At 42.8% G+C, this 15,739-nt stretch overlaps 1 protein-coding gene across 7 annotated transcripts in view; it reads left to right on the forward strand.

The window, feature by feature from the left end:
* The first annotated feature begins 6 nt into the window (after nucleotides 1-6).
* The window catches only part of EPB41L4A (erythrocyte membrane protein band 4.1 like 4A), a 208,258-nt gene continuing 192,525 nt past the window's right edge, over nucleotides 7-15,739 (forward strand). For 6 of the 7 annotated variants that reach the window (XM_023748602.1, XM_023748722.1, XM_023748695.1 and 3 more), the window contains exons 1-2: nucleotides 7-215; nucleotides 576-1,006. In XM_023748602.1, the coding sequence (XP_023604370.1) occupies nucleotides 908-1,006 (99 nt within the window). In that variant the 5' untranslated portion in view covers nucleotides 7-215; nucleotides 576-907. The remainder of the gene's footprint in view (nucleotides 216-575; nucleotides 1,007-15,739) is intronic. The other variant, XM_023748641.1, reaches the window with a different exon arrangement.

Here is a 15,739-nt window from a genome sequence, read left to right on the forward strand (position 1 = left end):
CCCGCCCACCGCATTCCCAGCCTGGGGGCCTGGAGGCAATGTCCTTCGACTGCCCGCTTCTCTGAACCTCCCGGGGAAGCAGCCCTCCGCCGCGGCGCAGGGCATTCTCGAAGGGAGAGCTTGAACTTGGCCCTACACGGTCCTCCGAGATGAGCTCGGGGCTCCCCAGACTGAAGCCACACTGCGCGACGAGCTGACCTCTACTCACGGTCTCGGTAGGAACCCGCCGCCCTTTCCGACCGTCTTTGGGCTTCTCGGTGCCGGCGGATTGGGGAAGGGACGATCCTGGCCACTGCCCCTGCAATGTTGCTGGGACGTCGTGGGTGCCCCCTGACACAAAGGAACAGCCTAGCGCTCCCCGTCCGCGGACCGGACTGGGAGTTGCGGGGTGGGATCGGAGCTGGAAGTGCGCACCCTCTGGGGACCCCGCAGGCTCGGGGGAGGTCGGTGCGTCGCGGCCGCGCTCGGGTGGTGCGCGGGTGGAGGGGTCTTTGGAGCTTCTAGGAGCTTCCAAGTCCGGGGAGGGCCTCGAGCTCTCGGCCCTCCCTTATCTTGCCCCTTGCCCCCATTGCCAGGAGACTTCTGTCGTCCCCAGGACTGCGGGAGGGGCCGCGGCGTCCCCGCCCTCGGAGGAGCCGGAGCCGGAGCCGCAGGATGCGCGGGGACGCGCCGCCGCCCTCCGCACCCAGTTCCGCTGGCGCTTCCCCGGCTACTCCCGGGCGCTGATCTCCGGGCTTCTCCGCCCTCCTAGCCGCCCGCCCGCGCGGCGCTGGACCTCGCCGAGAGCTGCTCCTGTTGCCCTCGCCACGGCGCGGACAATAAACTAATGCCTCGTGCTTGAGGGGAGGGGGCGGCTCAGCGCTCGGGTCGCAGCTTTCTCGCCCGGCCGGAGACCGCCGCCGCCGACATGGGCTGTTTCTGCGCTGTTCCGGAAGAATTTTACTGCGAAGTTTTGCTCCTGGATGAATCCAAGTTAACCCTCACCACCCAGCAGCAGGGCATCAAGGTAGGCACAGGAAGGGGGCGTGTTCGGGGGTTTGGCAGCCGGGCGGGCTCGGGGGTCCCCGGCTTCGTGAGGGTTGTCCCGGGTCGCGGCGGCGACTGCCTCTCCGCGCGGTGGGAAGGAGCCTCAGCTGCCCCCCGCGCGCAGGTGGAGGGCGGACGTGCCAGTGTGGGTTAAGTTTGAGTCCCTTCGTAAAGGAAAGGAAGTTTGATGTCTCAGAGGATAGCCCACGCACCAACTCTCAGCTGCAATCCACGGTCCTGCAACTGAGGCCAGAAATCTTCGCAACACCGGTTTCCTCCCAGAGCATAGATTCTAGGGACTCCCCTGCAGCTCCCAAGGAGTCGCAGAATTGAATGTATGGGCTGCACACAGTGTCGAAGGCACGCTCTCCCTCGGCCTTTCCTTGATAGTATCTTTGGGGAAGTAAAAGAGTTCACGCGTTGAAACACATTTCTTGGGCGGTTGTGATTGTGTGGCCTGGCCGTGTAGTTCGGTATTGCTACGTTTGGACAGAAAATAATTTCCCTCTCCGCAAGCGAACCGGCTCCCCACATTGAAGTAGACGTTTCTCAGAGCGACTCGGTAATAACTGCTTCTGCGTGTAGGTCGTTGACATGCAGTTACTACTGTTAACCTAGAGAACCCAAACAAAAAGGCTGGGAGACTGCAGAGACCCACTTCCTTAATTTTGCTGGGTTCTTATCTCATAGAGATGACTACCTGACCGAGGCGTCTGCGTGCCCTCGTTTTTGCCCTAGCAACGATGTTACTGCCAAGAGGTGGTCGGAATGGGGGAGCGGTTTGTTTTGTTTTCTTTTCTCCTGCACTTTTAGGTCGCAGGCATTTCAGATAACTCAGCAGCCAGTCTGGTGAAGGGAAGCGGCTCCCTCCTCCTCCCCAGTAGAGCTGGGCGTCTGAGAAATCAGATTCAGGCTGGCCAGTGTCCTTTCCTAGTCTTGTCATCTCAGCAGTTAATCCTCACGGCGCTGGCCCTGGGCATTTCCTTATGTGATTCGGCTTTTACATAGCTCTATGTGCTTTACAGTCACTGCTCCTGGCCAGAAGCGTCAGCTTTGATATGACCATTCTTGGGGTACAGAATTCTCAGTTCCCAGGTGTCATTCTTTTACAAGAAAAAGGGGCAAAAATGACCAGTTAAAGCCACAAGATAAAGTTAACCCTTTCCTTTAGACAATTGTTTTGAATATTGTGTCCCCAGTAATTATAATAAGCAAAAGTCAGTTATATTCTCATTCGCTATATCCCTTGGAGGTCAATAAAATACTTTGGGGGAGGAGAAGGTCTTCATTTTATATTTTCAACTTTTCTTTATGTTCCAAAACACCTCCTCTCTCCAAGTGAAATCAGTAAAAGAACTTACCTTATAAGATTATGTGACATTCTTTGGTGTACTGCGCAAATAAAATAGGCAGAAATGACAAACACATCTTAAATGTTTGGTAATACATAGATTCTCTTTGGCTTGGGGATAGAAACGATTAGAAAAAAATAACTAATGATCTGATGCTGAAATAACAAAGAAATCTTTCTGAAGTGCAAAGTCTAAAGTCATCTGGAGTGTGAGCTTCCTGTTTAATCATGAAAGCATACTCCTGTCAGCTGTGGAGCATGTACATTATTCTGTCAAGAGAGCAGTCAAGACTTGGGATCAAATGGAATAATTTTGTCAAAGAAACATGAATCAAAAATCCTGGTCCATAATTACTTTTTATAACCTGATGGTGTTTACCTTGCTTTACAAATAGGTTGAAGATTGGTGAGTGATTCAAATGTAATAGCAACTTTATAATGCTGTTATGTTGGATAGATGCCATTTAAATAAATAATAATTTAAACAGGTTTTTGTTGAAAGTAATCATTTTGCAACAGGCTTGGCCTCTTTTAGTGTCACAAAAGCATGCCACAATTATTTTGATGGCCATTGTGTAACACAGATGTCTGCTGAAGTTAACCACGTTATCTGTAACTACCATGCTACCATAAAATGCATGTGTTAACACCTATCTACTTGTGGTAGGCACTAAATTAAACACATATGCATATTTGTGTTTAATATATGAATAATGACCATTCTTGGTGTACAGAATTCTCAATTCCCAGGTATCATTCTTTTACAAGAAAAAGGGGCAAAAATGACCAGCTTCCTGAATGTAGAAGGTTTTCAAATATTGAATGAATATATGTATAGTTTGTATATTATTATCCTGTACATACCTGGCATTTTTAAACTCTTACTTTAGTTCGTAAATGAAATAGTACAATTACTTCAAAGTTAATAGTATAATAGTTGCTGTTATAGTGGTCTCCTGCTATAGTACAATTGATAATTTTGATTATCCTTAATTAAAGTCAAAGTTAAGCATATGTCAGTTAGCCTATTTTCCCCCTAAAATTAATAGAAAAATCTTTTTATTTTTCAAAAGTATCTTATATAATAAAAGCCTAATATGCTAAGTGTCTGACTGTTCGTTCAACCGGTCGCTATGACACACACTGACCACCAGGGGGCAGACACTCTGACTTGTAGGTTAGCTTGCTGCTGGGGTCCAGCCAATTGGGACTGGGTGAGACGGCCAGACATGCCTTGGAGCCCTCCCATGGTCCCTCCCTGGCCCCGATCGTGCACTGGTGGGGTCCCTTGGCCTGGCCTGCGCCCTCTTGCAATGCGGGACCCCTTGGGGGATGTCGGAGAGCCAGTTTCAGCCCATCCCCACAGGCCAGTGCACCTGGCCTCTAGTTTCCTAATAATTATTTTGAGATGACCCTTTTGTTCATTCTATCTCAAATGAAATAAAGACAGCTAATTTTGCATTAAAATTATATTCACATATTTCATCCCTTAATGAAAGGAGTTTTACTGATTCCTAATAGTTACTTAAGAATTTGTTTGTATTACTCTTATAATAATTCCTTGTGAGTTAAAAAGGATTAACTTAAGTAGGAGTATGAGAGAAGCTTTATAAAACTTCTTTTTCCTTGTGTACCATTTTGAAAAACACTCTTTGGATTTAAGTGCCAAATTACAAAGTTGGTTATGAAGTGATTTTCTGCAATTTAGATCAAAGATCTCATCGACTTTAGGAAAAAATCGATGTTTGTTCCCATGAAAAGCAATTCAGTTTGAAGACAATAGTTACACATCTTATATGTTAAGAATTTAAATGGGAAGTGTTTTCTTTTTTTTTTAATTAAAAAATAATCAGCCCTTGCCCTAGGCAGTTTGGCTCAGTGGATAGAGCGTCAGTCCGTGGACCAAAGGGTCCCAGGTTCGATTCCGGTCAAGGGCAGGTATCCTGGTTGCACGCTCCTCCCTGGCCTGGGCCCTGGTTGGGGCTCATGCAGGAGGCAACCAATTGATGTTTCTCTCTGTCTTTCCCTCTCTCTTCTACTCTCCCTAAAAATCAATGGAAAAATATCCTCGGGTGAGGATTAACAAAAAAACAAAACAAAACAAAACAAAAAATAATCAGCCCATTCTGCGTGGCTCAGTGGTTGAGTGTTGACCTAATAACCAGGAAGTCATGGTTTGATTTCGGTCAGGGACATGCCCAGGTTGTGGGCTCGATCCCCAGTAGGGGGCATGCAGGAGGCAGCCAATTAATGATTCTCATCATTGATGTTTCTATCTCTCTCTCCCTTCCTCTCTTCCAATAAAAAAAATATATTTTAAAACAAATCAAATTTCTAGTTATAAAAACAGTTATGGAGATGTAAAGTACAGCATAGGGAATATAGTCAATAATACTGTAATAATTGTATATGGTGTCAGATGGGTACAAGACTTATTGGGGTGATTACTTCGTACGTTATATAAATGTCTAATCACTATGTTGTACACATGAGGTTAATATAATATGGTGTGTCACCTGTAATTGAAAAATTTAAAAATCAGAAAAATAAAACATATCTTTATATTCATACTAATGTTATGGAGAAACTTGCCTTCTTAACTTGCTTTAGAGGTAATCTCACCTTGAAAACAGTAAGTCTTTTTCATGCAATTTGTAGTTTGAGTTCTATCCAAGATTTCAAAACCCAGGTTTATATAAACTGGAAGCTATTGGTTGTGTGTTGAGCCCACAATAGCTTCTAGCCATTTGTTCTCTGCTGCTATCTCTGTTGTTTATTCAAGTTAAGAATTTCTGCTGTGGTTGGTCTCTTGGTTTTTTGAGCAATGTTTGTTCAGGGAAACTTTTGTTATGTCCTTCTAGTTCTTTGTCCTGGTGGAGGTAGAGATCTTTCTTTCTGTTCTCTTTAGAAGCAAAACTTTATGTGGCTCAGACTACCTTTATAGGTTGTCATTTGAATAGCAAAGGTTTTCAGGGGGGAAAAATCACAAGGTTTGGTTATAAATTTAGTTTTGAAAATGGCTGGTGCAATTAGTATTTTCATTTTAGCAAAATTTTAGTCCTCTGAGTAGTAATATAATAACCACTGAAGTGCTCATTTCCCCCCTCAGAGTATTTGACTAAATGAAACCAATATAATAGCAAGATGGAAATTCCGTTAACTTTTTTAAGGCTTTATTGAGATACTAGAGGCCGGTGCACGAAATTTGTGCATGGGTAGGGTCCCTAGGCCTGGCTGGCGATTAGGGTCAATCTGTGGGGCAATTGGGGGGCCCCCGCTGGCACCCGCCTTGGCCAGCCTGGCACCACCCACTCGCCAGCCCCGCCCCCCACCGCTGCCTCTGGTTGCCTCCCTCTGCGGGGCAACTGGAAGGATGATCAGGGAGCCCCCGCTGGCACCTGCCTTGGTTGGCCTGAGGCCTGTGGGCTGGGAGTAGCTCCTGCATTGAGTGTCTGCCCCTTGGTGGTCAGTGCGTGTCATAGCGACCGGTCCTTCCACCGGTCATTCTGCCATTTGGTCGATTTGCATATTAGGCTTTTATTATATAGGATACCATACAATTTGCACAGTTAAAGTGTATACAGTTCATTTGTTAACTTTTAAATGAAGTTATTTTCTAATCATCCTGAGTTTCCTGAGGGAATATTGTGAGTGAGTTTTGATGCTTTGATCAGAAGCTTCCTAATAAACTAGAAAAACAATTAGAAGGTGGGAGCTTAAATTATATTCCTCTCCCTTACTCAGAAGTGTGATTTTCATTCTATTTGGACTGGTAAAGAAAAATCTAAGAAGACTGGGAAAAAGTGAAAAGCAACAGTTCACAAATCGCATTATGTAAATATCTATATATTTGATATCAACCACATAAGTATAGAGTCAGAGACCTTATAAACATAGGTTGAAGCAGGTAATCATACACCAGCATTTTGTTAATGTAAGATTGGCTGGGGTTCTTGATTCCTTAGTAAGTTACATGTGACTGGGATAGAGGTACCCCTCCGCTCCACTGCATCTAGATTTCTAGAATTCAAGTATGATATTCGTATTGTGGCTGTTTAAGATGACCTAGTATATAAATGCTTCCTCAAATATTTTTTTGTTTTTAAAAAATGATTTAAAGTATTTTTTATCTTACTGAGGTCTAATTAATAAATGACATTGTAATATAAAGTGTCCAAGCAGTGATTTGATATATACACTGAGTGGCCAGATTATTATGACCAGCCAGATTATTATGACCACCCCATCAGTACTACGTTGGGCCACCTTTTGCCTTCAATACTGCGGCAATTCTTCTTGGCATTGACTCCACGAGATGTTGAAAGGTGATGCGAGGAATCTGACACCATACCTGATGAATAGCACTGTCTAGTTCTGTGAGATTTGATGGTTGTGGGACCAGCTGCCTGATGGCTCTTTTAACTTCGTCCCACAAATGCTCAATTGGATTGAGATCTGGTGATTGTGGGGCCACCTAAGCAAGGTAAAGTCTCCCTCATGTTCTTGAAACCACTCCTGCACAATACGAGCACCATGGCATGGCGCATAGTCTTGTTGGAAGAAGCCATCTCCATTGGGATACGCCATCAACATGATAGGATGAACTTGATCAGCAACGATACTTAGGTATGTTGTGCTATTCAGATGTTGTTCCACATGAATTAAAGGGCCCAAATCATGCCAGGAAAACATGCCCCAAAGCATAACACTGCCCCCACCAGCTTGAAGGGTTGTATTCATGCATGTGGGGTGCATGCTTTCATGCTGTTTCCGCCAAATTCTCACTCTGCCATCTGCATGATGCAACTGGAAATGTGATTCAACGGACCACATGACTTTTTTGCAATGCTTGACTGTCCTGTGCGAATGCTTGTGTTCCTGTGCGAATTGGAGATGTTTTATCTTGGTAACTGCAGACAGCAAAGGTGTTCGAACAGGCCTTCGGCTTCCATATCCCATACGATGCAGAGTACGGCTAATTTGCCTACAAACGTCAGGTGGTCATAATAATCTGGCCACTCAGTGTATATGCATTGTAAAAGGACCCCATCAAGTTAACACATCCACCACCTCACATATTTATTATTTCTTAATGTGTGTGGTTTTTTTTTTATGATTTCAGAGAGAGGAAGGGAGAAGGAAATAGATAGAAACATTAATGATGAGAGAGAATCATTGATTGGCTGCCTCCTGCACGCCCCCTATTGGGATTGAGCCTGCAACCTGGGCATGTGCCCTGACCGGGAATTGAATCATTACCTTCTGGTTCATGGGTCGATGCTCAACCACTGAGCAACACCAGCTGGGCTATTATCTTTTTTGTTATCGTTATTGAGAACACCTAAGTTGTATTCTCGTAGCAAATTTCAGTTTTACAGTATAGCACTATCAAATATAGTAATCATGTTGTACATTAGCTCCTCAGACCTTAAGTGCCCCTTCAATTTTACGAGAGGTTTTTTTTTTTCTTGAAAGTGTTTAAAAAAATAATTTAATGGGGAGAGCATTGTTACCTCCAGCAGCTAGCTAATGGCTGCCCTTCTCCAGGTACGTATTTATAATTTCCTTAACTGAAGGTGGACCATACTTTTTGCAGCCCCATTAATATGATTATTCTTGAATTCTATAATGTTTAGCTTGAACTAACTTTGACCTAGACTTGAACTAATGCAGAGCGTTTGTTGCTTTTGAACATTGGTGGTGTCTTAGCCCATTCGGGCTGCTATAACAAAATGCCACAGACTGAGTGACTGGTAAACAAGATAAATTTATCTCTCATAGTTCTAGAGGCTGGAAATCTGAGATGAGGATGCCAGCATGGCCAGGTGAAGGCCCTCTTCCCGGTTGAAAGCTTCTTGTAGCCTCACATGGCAGAAGGGCACGGGAGCTTTGCTGGGCTGGCCCTTTTTCATAGGGGCACGAATCCCAAAGACCCCACCTCCTAATGGAGATTAAGTTTCCAACATATGAATTTGGGGGAGGGGGTGGACACGAACATTCAGAGTTAAATTTAAATTGCAGGTACAAAAGCCCAGACTCTCCATTAGCCATGTGGACAGTGGTTTGCTATTTTTAATAAGACACTTATAAACAAGATGGGAAGCTCATGTTTTCTTCGATAGTTTGCATCAGATTGTATCTCAGAATAAGGCCAGACAGTTCTTTGTTGTGGTAGGCTGTTGGGTCCATTGTGAGATACTGAATAGTACTCCCAGCCTCTAGCCATTAGCTGCCAGTAATTCTTCTTGCCCAGATGTTGCCAAATGTCCCTGATGGGCAAAATCACCTTTGGTTGAGAACCATTGCCATAGAGACTAACAGCTTTCTTTATTCGTGTGTGTTTGGTGCTCAGCATTTTGCACTGGATGCAGGCTAACTTTTGGTGGTCTTCCTTTCTTCTTTTTTGGGGGGTAGTCATGTACCTTATATATATATGTCAGTGAAAACAATATATGTCAGTGTCTTTAACCTGCTCAATATTCTAATACTAGGAGCAATATAATAAGTGATTAAAAGCATGGGCTCTGGAATCAGACCAGCTAGGTTTAAATTTTCACCCCACTGATTACTTACTAGCTGTGGGACTTTCAGGAAGATACTTATTTTCTTTTAATCTCAGTCTCTCCAACTGTAAAATGATGCTTTCTTCATCCCTTCCTTCTTCTTCTTTTAGCGACTCATTTCTTCTACAGATAAAGTCCAAACTTCATGGTTTGTGTTAGCACCCTACCTGATGTAGCCCTGCCTACCCCAATGACCTCTCTGTGCACGTGTGGCACTGCCTGGTCTCCCAAACATATCAGACTCTCACGTACCTTTATGCATGGGGTTCCCATTGAGTGGGGTACCCTTTTGCCTTTCCCTAAGCACACACTCATCTGAACTCATCCTTTTGACACTTCAGTCATGTGTCCCATCTGCTTGAAAGCCTTCAACACAACCTGACCAGGCAGAGTTCAGCACTTGTCAGTGCTTCACACACATCCTGTTACTGCACATATCACACTGCAGGCATTATTTTGGGGCACATCTGTCTCCTCCAGCAGCCTGCAAGCCCCTACCTGGGATCTGCAGCAGCCAGAGCTGCATGCCTCATGTAATAGAAGCTTCTTAGCTATCATTTGAATAGAGGAATGATTGGAGTGTTGCAGTTGGAAAAGACCATATTGAAAATCTTCTGGATAATGAGGATCATTACATTTTTACTAGAAAAGATCCCAGAATTAAGTGAGTCTCACTGTGAAAAATCTGTTGCCAAGATACTCTAGTTTTTATATTGATAATGGGTAGAAAATGAGATGGTGCATGTAGCACATTGAAATGCTGACAAGCAGCTGTTTCAGAAAACACGAGCCACACCATTTTTGTATTGTAGAGGTAGCTACTGAGTTTTTCTTTTTCTCTCTTTCTTTTTGGAAAATATAACTTACCCCTTACAACTTGAGAGTCTTTTGGACGAAGGGCCTATTTCAAGAATGGAGAACAGATTCTCATACTTTAGTTGCTTTTCTCCCTTGTCTCCTACTCTATGAACTGTCTGAGAAAGTGTCTGTTAGTTTTGCAGTGTGGGTTTACACAACCAGGGACCCTTGGTGTAATTTTTAATTTTGCTGTGTCACCCATTTTATTCTTGAAGCTACACAAACCTCATTTGACACTGCTCTAAGGCTTAATGGAAAAGACAGTGTCAATAAATTAAATATTGGTTTTTTATGACAAATGATAAGTTTTTCATTCCGATGCACAGTGTATTTTTCTGCAGGCCTACTATAAACGTGGCAGGTCAGATATAAGATTTGCCATGGCCCCTCTAGCGTTTCTGAGAATGATTGCTTTGTCTCCAGTATTTTAGCCACAAGCAAAGCCCATAAGTAAGACTCCTGGTCAGCCTGCTTTGGGTTGTAATGAGTATACCTGCTATTTGCTCTGCCTCATCAGATTTCTTCTAATGCTCCTGTATTAAGATTAACCAGGTATCTGTTATTACTTGTTTAGGTATAGACTAGGTGTTTTTTAGATCAGGAGATGCCAGTTTAGTTTGTGACTCAAAAAGCCTGTAACTACACTTCAGAGTGTCTCATTCTCAAAAATGGGGATTGCATTCCTGTGCCCTCTCAGCCATGTGTGTATTTCCTGTTTTGTTTTGTTTTTAAAGTGGAACAGCCACTCTTCCTTAATGCTGCCTATTGTTAATAATCAATTTCTCTGTAACTGAGCACTCTTGCCAAGAAATTCCTAATAATCACTGAAGACATGAAAGGGCCTGGCAGGGCTTGCAAACGTGTGAGCAGTTTGTTTTCAAGGAGATTGACATGCCTAAAGGGAGGTAGAGCAAGAGAGATGGTGGCAGGCTAGGAAAACCGAGAGGTGCTGAGTGCTAGCCCCCACGGACAATAGCCAAGAGGTCAGATGGCAGGGCTGGAATCAGCGAACCGAGACCGAAGAGGAAACCAAATGCAACAGGAGATTGTCGAGAAACAGCACGTACAGGAGAAAGCACAGTCGTAACGCCGAGAGTTCCTCACTTTGGGAGGATGGTGTCCCAGAAGTTGGTGAGAAAGGGCCTCATGTAGAATACAGTTTTCCATATAGTGTGACACGAGAGAGGGTCAGGTAGGTTCCTGAGCTAGCCCACCGAGACCATCTGAGTGTTTAAAATCATTCAGGTCCCACCTCGCCCTTCATTTAGAGCTGTGTTTGAGAAGCAGATGGGAGCCTCTCTGCCTTAATTGTCACTTGTCAAAATTGGCTTTTCTCTATCATCCTTACTGCTCCCACTTCAGCCCAGGCCCTCACACTTCACACCTAAACCAACCTCCTAAGGGCAGGGGGTGGGGAGTTGCGGGGGTGGTGTGTGATCACTTTCAATCTCTCTTTTCCCACACTCTGGCCCTGCGTTTAAATCCTGGTCTGCCATGAAATCACTGGTCTTGTGATTAGTCAAATGACTCTTCTTGGAACCAGCCTCCCTTTCTTCATTTACAAATTGAGGGGCGTGATACCTGCCTCGAAGGATGATTTTAAGAATTCGAGAAAAGAATTTAGGCACATAGGATAAAAATTGCCCAATAAAAAGTAGCCATTATTACGTGTGGTCTATTATTTGCTAATAAATTCTTCCTAAATTCTAATTTGGGGTATCTGATCTCCCACCCCTGCCCAGAGAGAGGCTGGCTCTCTGAGGGGCAGGGTGGCTGTTAGAAGTGAGGGAGCATGGTGGTTTGATGTTCATAGAGACTAGTGACATGTACTCCTGTGTTTTTTTCTAAGTGTTTTATGGCATTAGCTCTCACATTTAGGTCCATGACCCATTTGTCATTCGTTTCCATGTGGATAGCCGGTTGTCTCAGTTCATTTGTTGAAAGGACCATTTTCTCCCCATTGGATTGTCTTGACACCCTTATTAAAAACCAGTTGACAGTAAGTGTGAAGATTCATTTCTGGACTCTCAGTTCTACTCCATGCCTATCTTTATACATCTTGTTTGTGTTTACTAGTTCCTTAGTACTGGATGTGTGTGTAATTCAGCAGAGAAAGCACTCCCAGTTAAAACAGATTTAACATTTAATATTTTGAGAAACTTAAATATAGCAGGCTAATTTTTAAGTTGATAATTTTGTATGGCCCGGGAATGATGTTATAAATATTCGAATGGTCCTTGCCAGCAAACATTGTCTGTTTTACCCACAGTTCAGTCCTTAAGAACCAGTGCCAGGCACATGGTGGTGCTCAGTGAATTTTAGATATGCTGCTGCTATTGCTTTGGTAACTTGAAACCTTGAATATTTTGATTTCCAAACACTTTTCTACATAAGCTTTGAGTGTTGCTAATTACATTGTGGAAAGGATTTGCCTTTGGTTCTTGCAGACTCTTTCTGTAAATTCCTTGGTGGAGAGCTGGAAAAAGTATATTTGTATATGTTTTATGAATAACAGTTTTGATGTTCATATCAAGCACAGAGGTGGGGAACATCTGGCTCAAGGGCCGTAGGAGGCCCGTAAAATCATTTGGTCTGGCCCGGCCAAAGCACTAGGGGTGAGTTAATTAAATGTTTGACCAAACATAGCAGGCTAATTTTTTTGGTGTGTGATTTATTTATATTTTAGCAGGCTAATTTTTAGGGTGATAATTTTGTATGGCCTGAGAAGGATGTTATAAATATTCAAATGGTCCTTGGCAGAAAAAAGATTCCCCACCCCTGGTATCATGTTAGAAACCTGTTACCTTGAAACATTGAGAAATTGCTGGAGATTTGTCCTGTACAGTGTTTTTCTCCTAGGAAAATAATTTAGTTCTAAACACATACACCCTCCCCACCCTTCGTGACTTTCTTTCAATCGTGAACTTCCAGGATTCCTAGAAGGATTGCAGGGTAAAGCCAACGTAACAATGACGGCTTTATGGAATTGGACTAATATTCCTAGGACCGAGGGAAATTGTAGCAATTCTTAGTGGTACTGAAGCTGGCATAATATAAGTTTTACAGCTTTGTCTGGATTGTACATTCTAAACGCCTGTGGTACTCAAACACCTGAAAACCCCACTAGATGTTCAGGCTATCGGCAGTACATTTTCCCTCTGTGAAGAAAATCCCAATAGTGCCATAGCATGACAAAATCTTTCCCACAAACTAGTGTCTACTTGCCATTGCTTTTTCTTGCGGGCCACTCATTCTTTTGCCTGATAGTTCAGTTGTCTGATTCTCTGCACCAGACCTGTGTGTGGTCACATGCCCTTCGTTATTTCAGTCCCATGATGCTGCCTGAGAATGCAGCAGACACAGGGGAAGAATGTGGAAGAGATGACATAAATTACAACCAATTGGATTTCACTTATAACAGAAAATTCGGCCTGGCATCGGAATCATCTAATTCTCCCATTCTCCTGACGAGGGAACAGGGACCCAGTGAGCGGCAGTGATTGGCCAGAACCCAGCACGTGAGACCAGAACCCTGGCTCTTGGTTTCCCACCTGGTCATTTTCTCAGTGCTTACCTACCTTCAGTTTCTTTGCAGCATGCCAGGGAGGAAGGCTGAAAGCTGATTAGAGAGGGAGAGGTCAGAATTTGTTGAAAATCATTTAGGTTTACTGTTAATCCCATCTCCTCCCAGGCTCCCAACCTCTTCCTGTTCCCTCCCCACTGCTCCTCTTAAATCAAGTCTTTATAGGCCTATGACCTGACCTGATTGTATTCTGCAGTCTTGGCATTTGGATTTGTAGAATTCTTTCTGGGTAGATATATGAGGGAGAGATCCTTTTGTCTCAGGGACTCTTTTTATTTATTTATTTTATTTTCCTCCAATTTAGAAAAGAGTTTGCCTATGTGGAACTTCTTTTCAGAACAATGTTTACTGCATTACATATTAATTTTTTAGCTTTTTTTGGAAAATGCGTGTTGATCTAAAAGGTCTAGAATTTATTTAGCTTCAGAGCTCATATCACTCAGTTTTTCCCTGGTCTTTATTTTGTAAAGTCCATATCTGAATTCTTACAGCTCCATCCTAAATCTCTCTCCAGGAAAGAAAATTAAAAACTGATTAGTGATTCTTCTTATTGCTCTGGGGAGGGTGCGAAAAAAGAAAGCAGAAAGGTAAAATTGCTCTTTCCTTGAAAGGTTTCAGATGGGCCAATCATCAGGAGGCCAATAGATCTTTTCCCCTGATAATGATTATTTCGTGCTTCTGCTACTGTTTACATGGGCACTGGAGGATGTGCAAAATTTCCAGAATTCCTCAGAGAGCCAGCTTCTTTTTCTTTCAGACGCACACTGTGTTTACATCATGTTCTAGGGCAATTATTTGATAATAAATAGGTTTTGAGTGTGAGGGTTTAATGGGTCTCTAGACCCGTGGTCGGCAAACTGAGGCTTGCCAGCCACATGCGGCTCTTTGGCCCCTTGAGTGTGGCTCTTCCTAAGCCTTACGAGTACCCTAATTAAGTTAATAACAGTGTACCTACCTATATAGTTTAAGTTTAAAAAATTTGGCTCTCAAAAGAAATTTCAATCATTGTACTGTTGATATTTGGCTCTGTTGACTAATGAGTTTGCCGACCACTGCCCTAGACCAATGCTATGTATCTGTAATTGTAGGTATGTATTTGTGAACTCAGTTCTACAATAATTTATTCAGAGCTTATTGTGTACCTGGGAGCTTCCAGGTTTCTGGTGGGGATGATGAAAAAGAAGGAAGATTCTTCTTTGTAAGAAGTTTAATTTTTTTTTTTGTCAAACATTTATTTATTTTTTTTAGAAGTTTAATTTTTAAGTGGAAAGGTTTAGTTATAAAACAACAGAGTACAATACAAGACAATTTATATCAAGTATTGGGTTATATTGTGGAAATCTTAAGAGCTACAAAAATTCTGAAAAGAAATCCTATTTCTTATATGTCAAGGTGGGGTTAATCAGGAAACGTGTTTTAGGAAAACTGAATACAGGTTCTCAGTGCCTTATCTGAAACCCCTGGGGCCAGGTGTGTTCTAAGATTCAAAATTTTTCGGATTCCAGCAAGGTGATGTGGTATATATACCACTCATTACACAGTATCTCTGGCCAGGACTGGGGTGGTACTTTCTAAAACAAGTCCATTAATATTCATGCAGCTCATCAACTGTATATCCACAATAGGTGGGGATAAATAGAGACTCTTAACTAGCCTCACCATCCCCAGATGACCTGGGCATAGCTTAAGTGCAACCTCCTGAGAGACCCTGAACCAGAATCCTCCTGTTAAGCCGCTCCTGGATCCCAGGCCCACAGGATCTGGAGGTGAGTTTGTTCCTTTAAGCTGCTAAGTTTGAATATAACCTGCCACATAGCAATAGATAACTAATACTGGGAAAAAAGCTGTTATAAACTGGCATAAGGCTACTTAGAGTCTCTATTTATCCCCACTTACTGTGGATATACAGTTGATGAGCTGCATGAATATTAATGTGCTTGTTTTAGAAAGTACCACCCCAGTCCTGGCCAGAGATAATGTGTAATGAATGCTATATATGCCACATTACCTTGTTGGAATCTGCTTAAAAAAAAATTTTTTTTTAATGTCAACCTTCATTTACAGCTCTTCAAAAATTTGGAGGTCGTAGCTGAAAATAAATCCCTTTTCATTTCTGGTGGTATGGTAGTCAGCTTGCCTGTTCAAGCATAAAAAGCTAAGTTCAATTTAGATAATCTTGGTCACTTGAAGATATATTTTAAAAAAAAGGAAGCTTAGATTTGGGGAACTGGGAGAATTTACTTGTCATTAAAATTCCTTGTAGAGTAAATTATGAGTAAAAAAATGAAGATTTGCAATTTTTCTGTTAATTTTAGTGATGAAGACACTGAGTTTATTATGATGTAGTCTTTGTAAGAA

Source organism: Myotis lucifugus, unplaced genomic scaffold, assembly GCF_000147115.1.
Source record: "Myotis lucifugus unplaced genomic scaffold, Myoluc2.0 scaffold_0, whole genome shotgun sequence".
NCBI lineage: Eukaryota > Metazoa > Chordata > Mammalia > Chiroptera > Vespertilionidae > Myotis > Myotis lucifugus.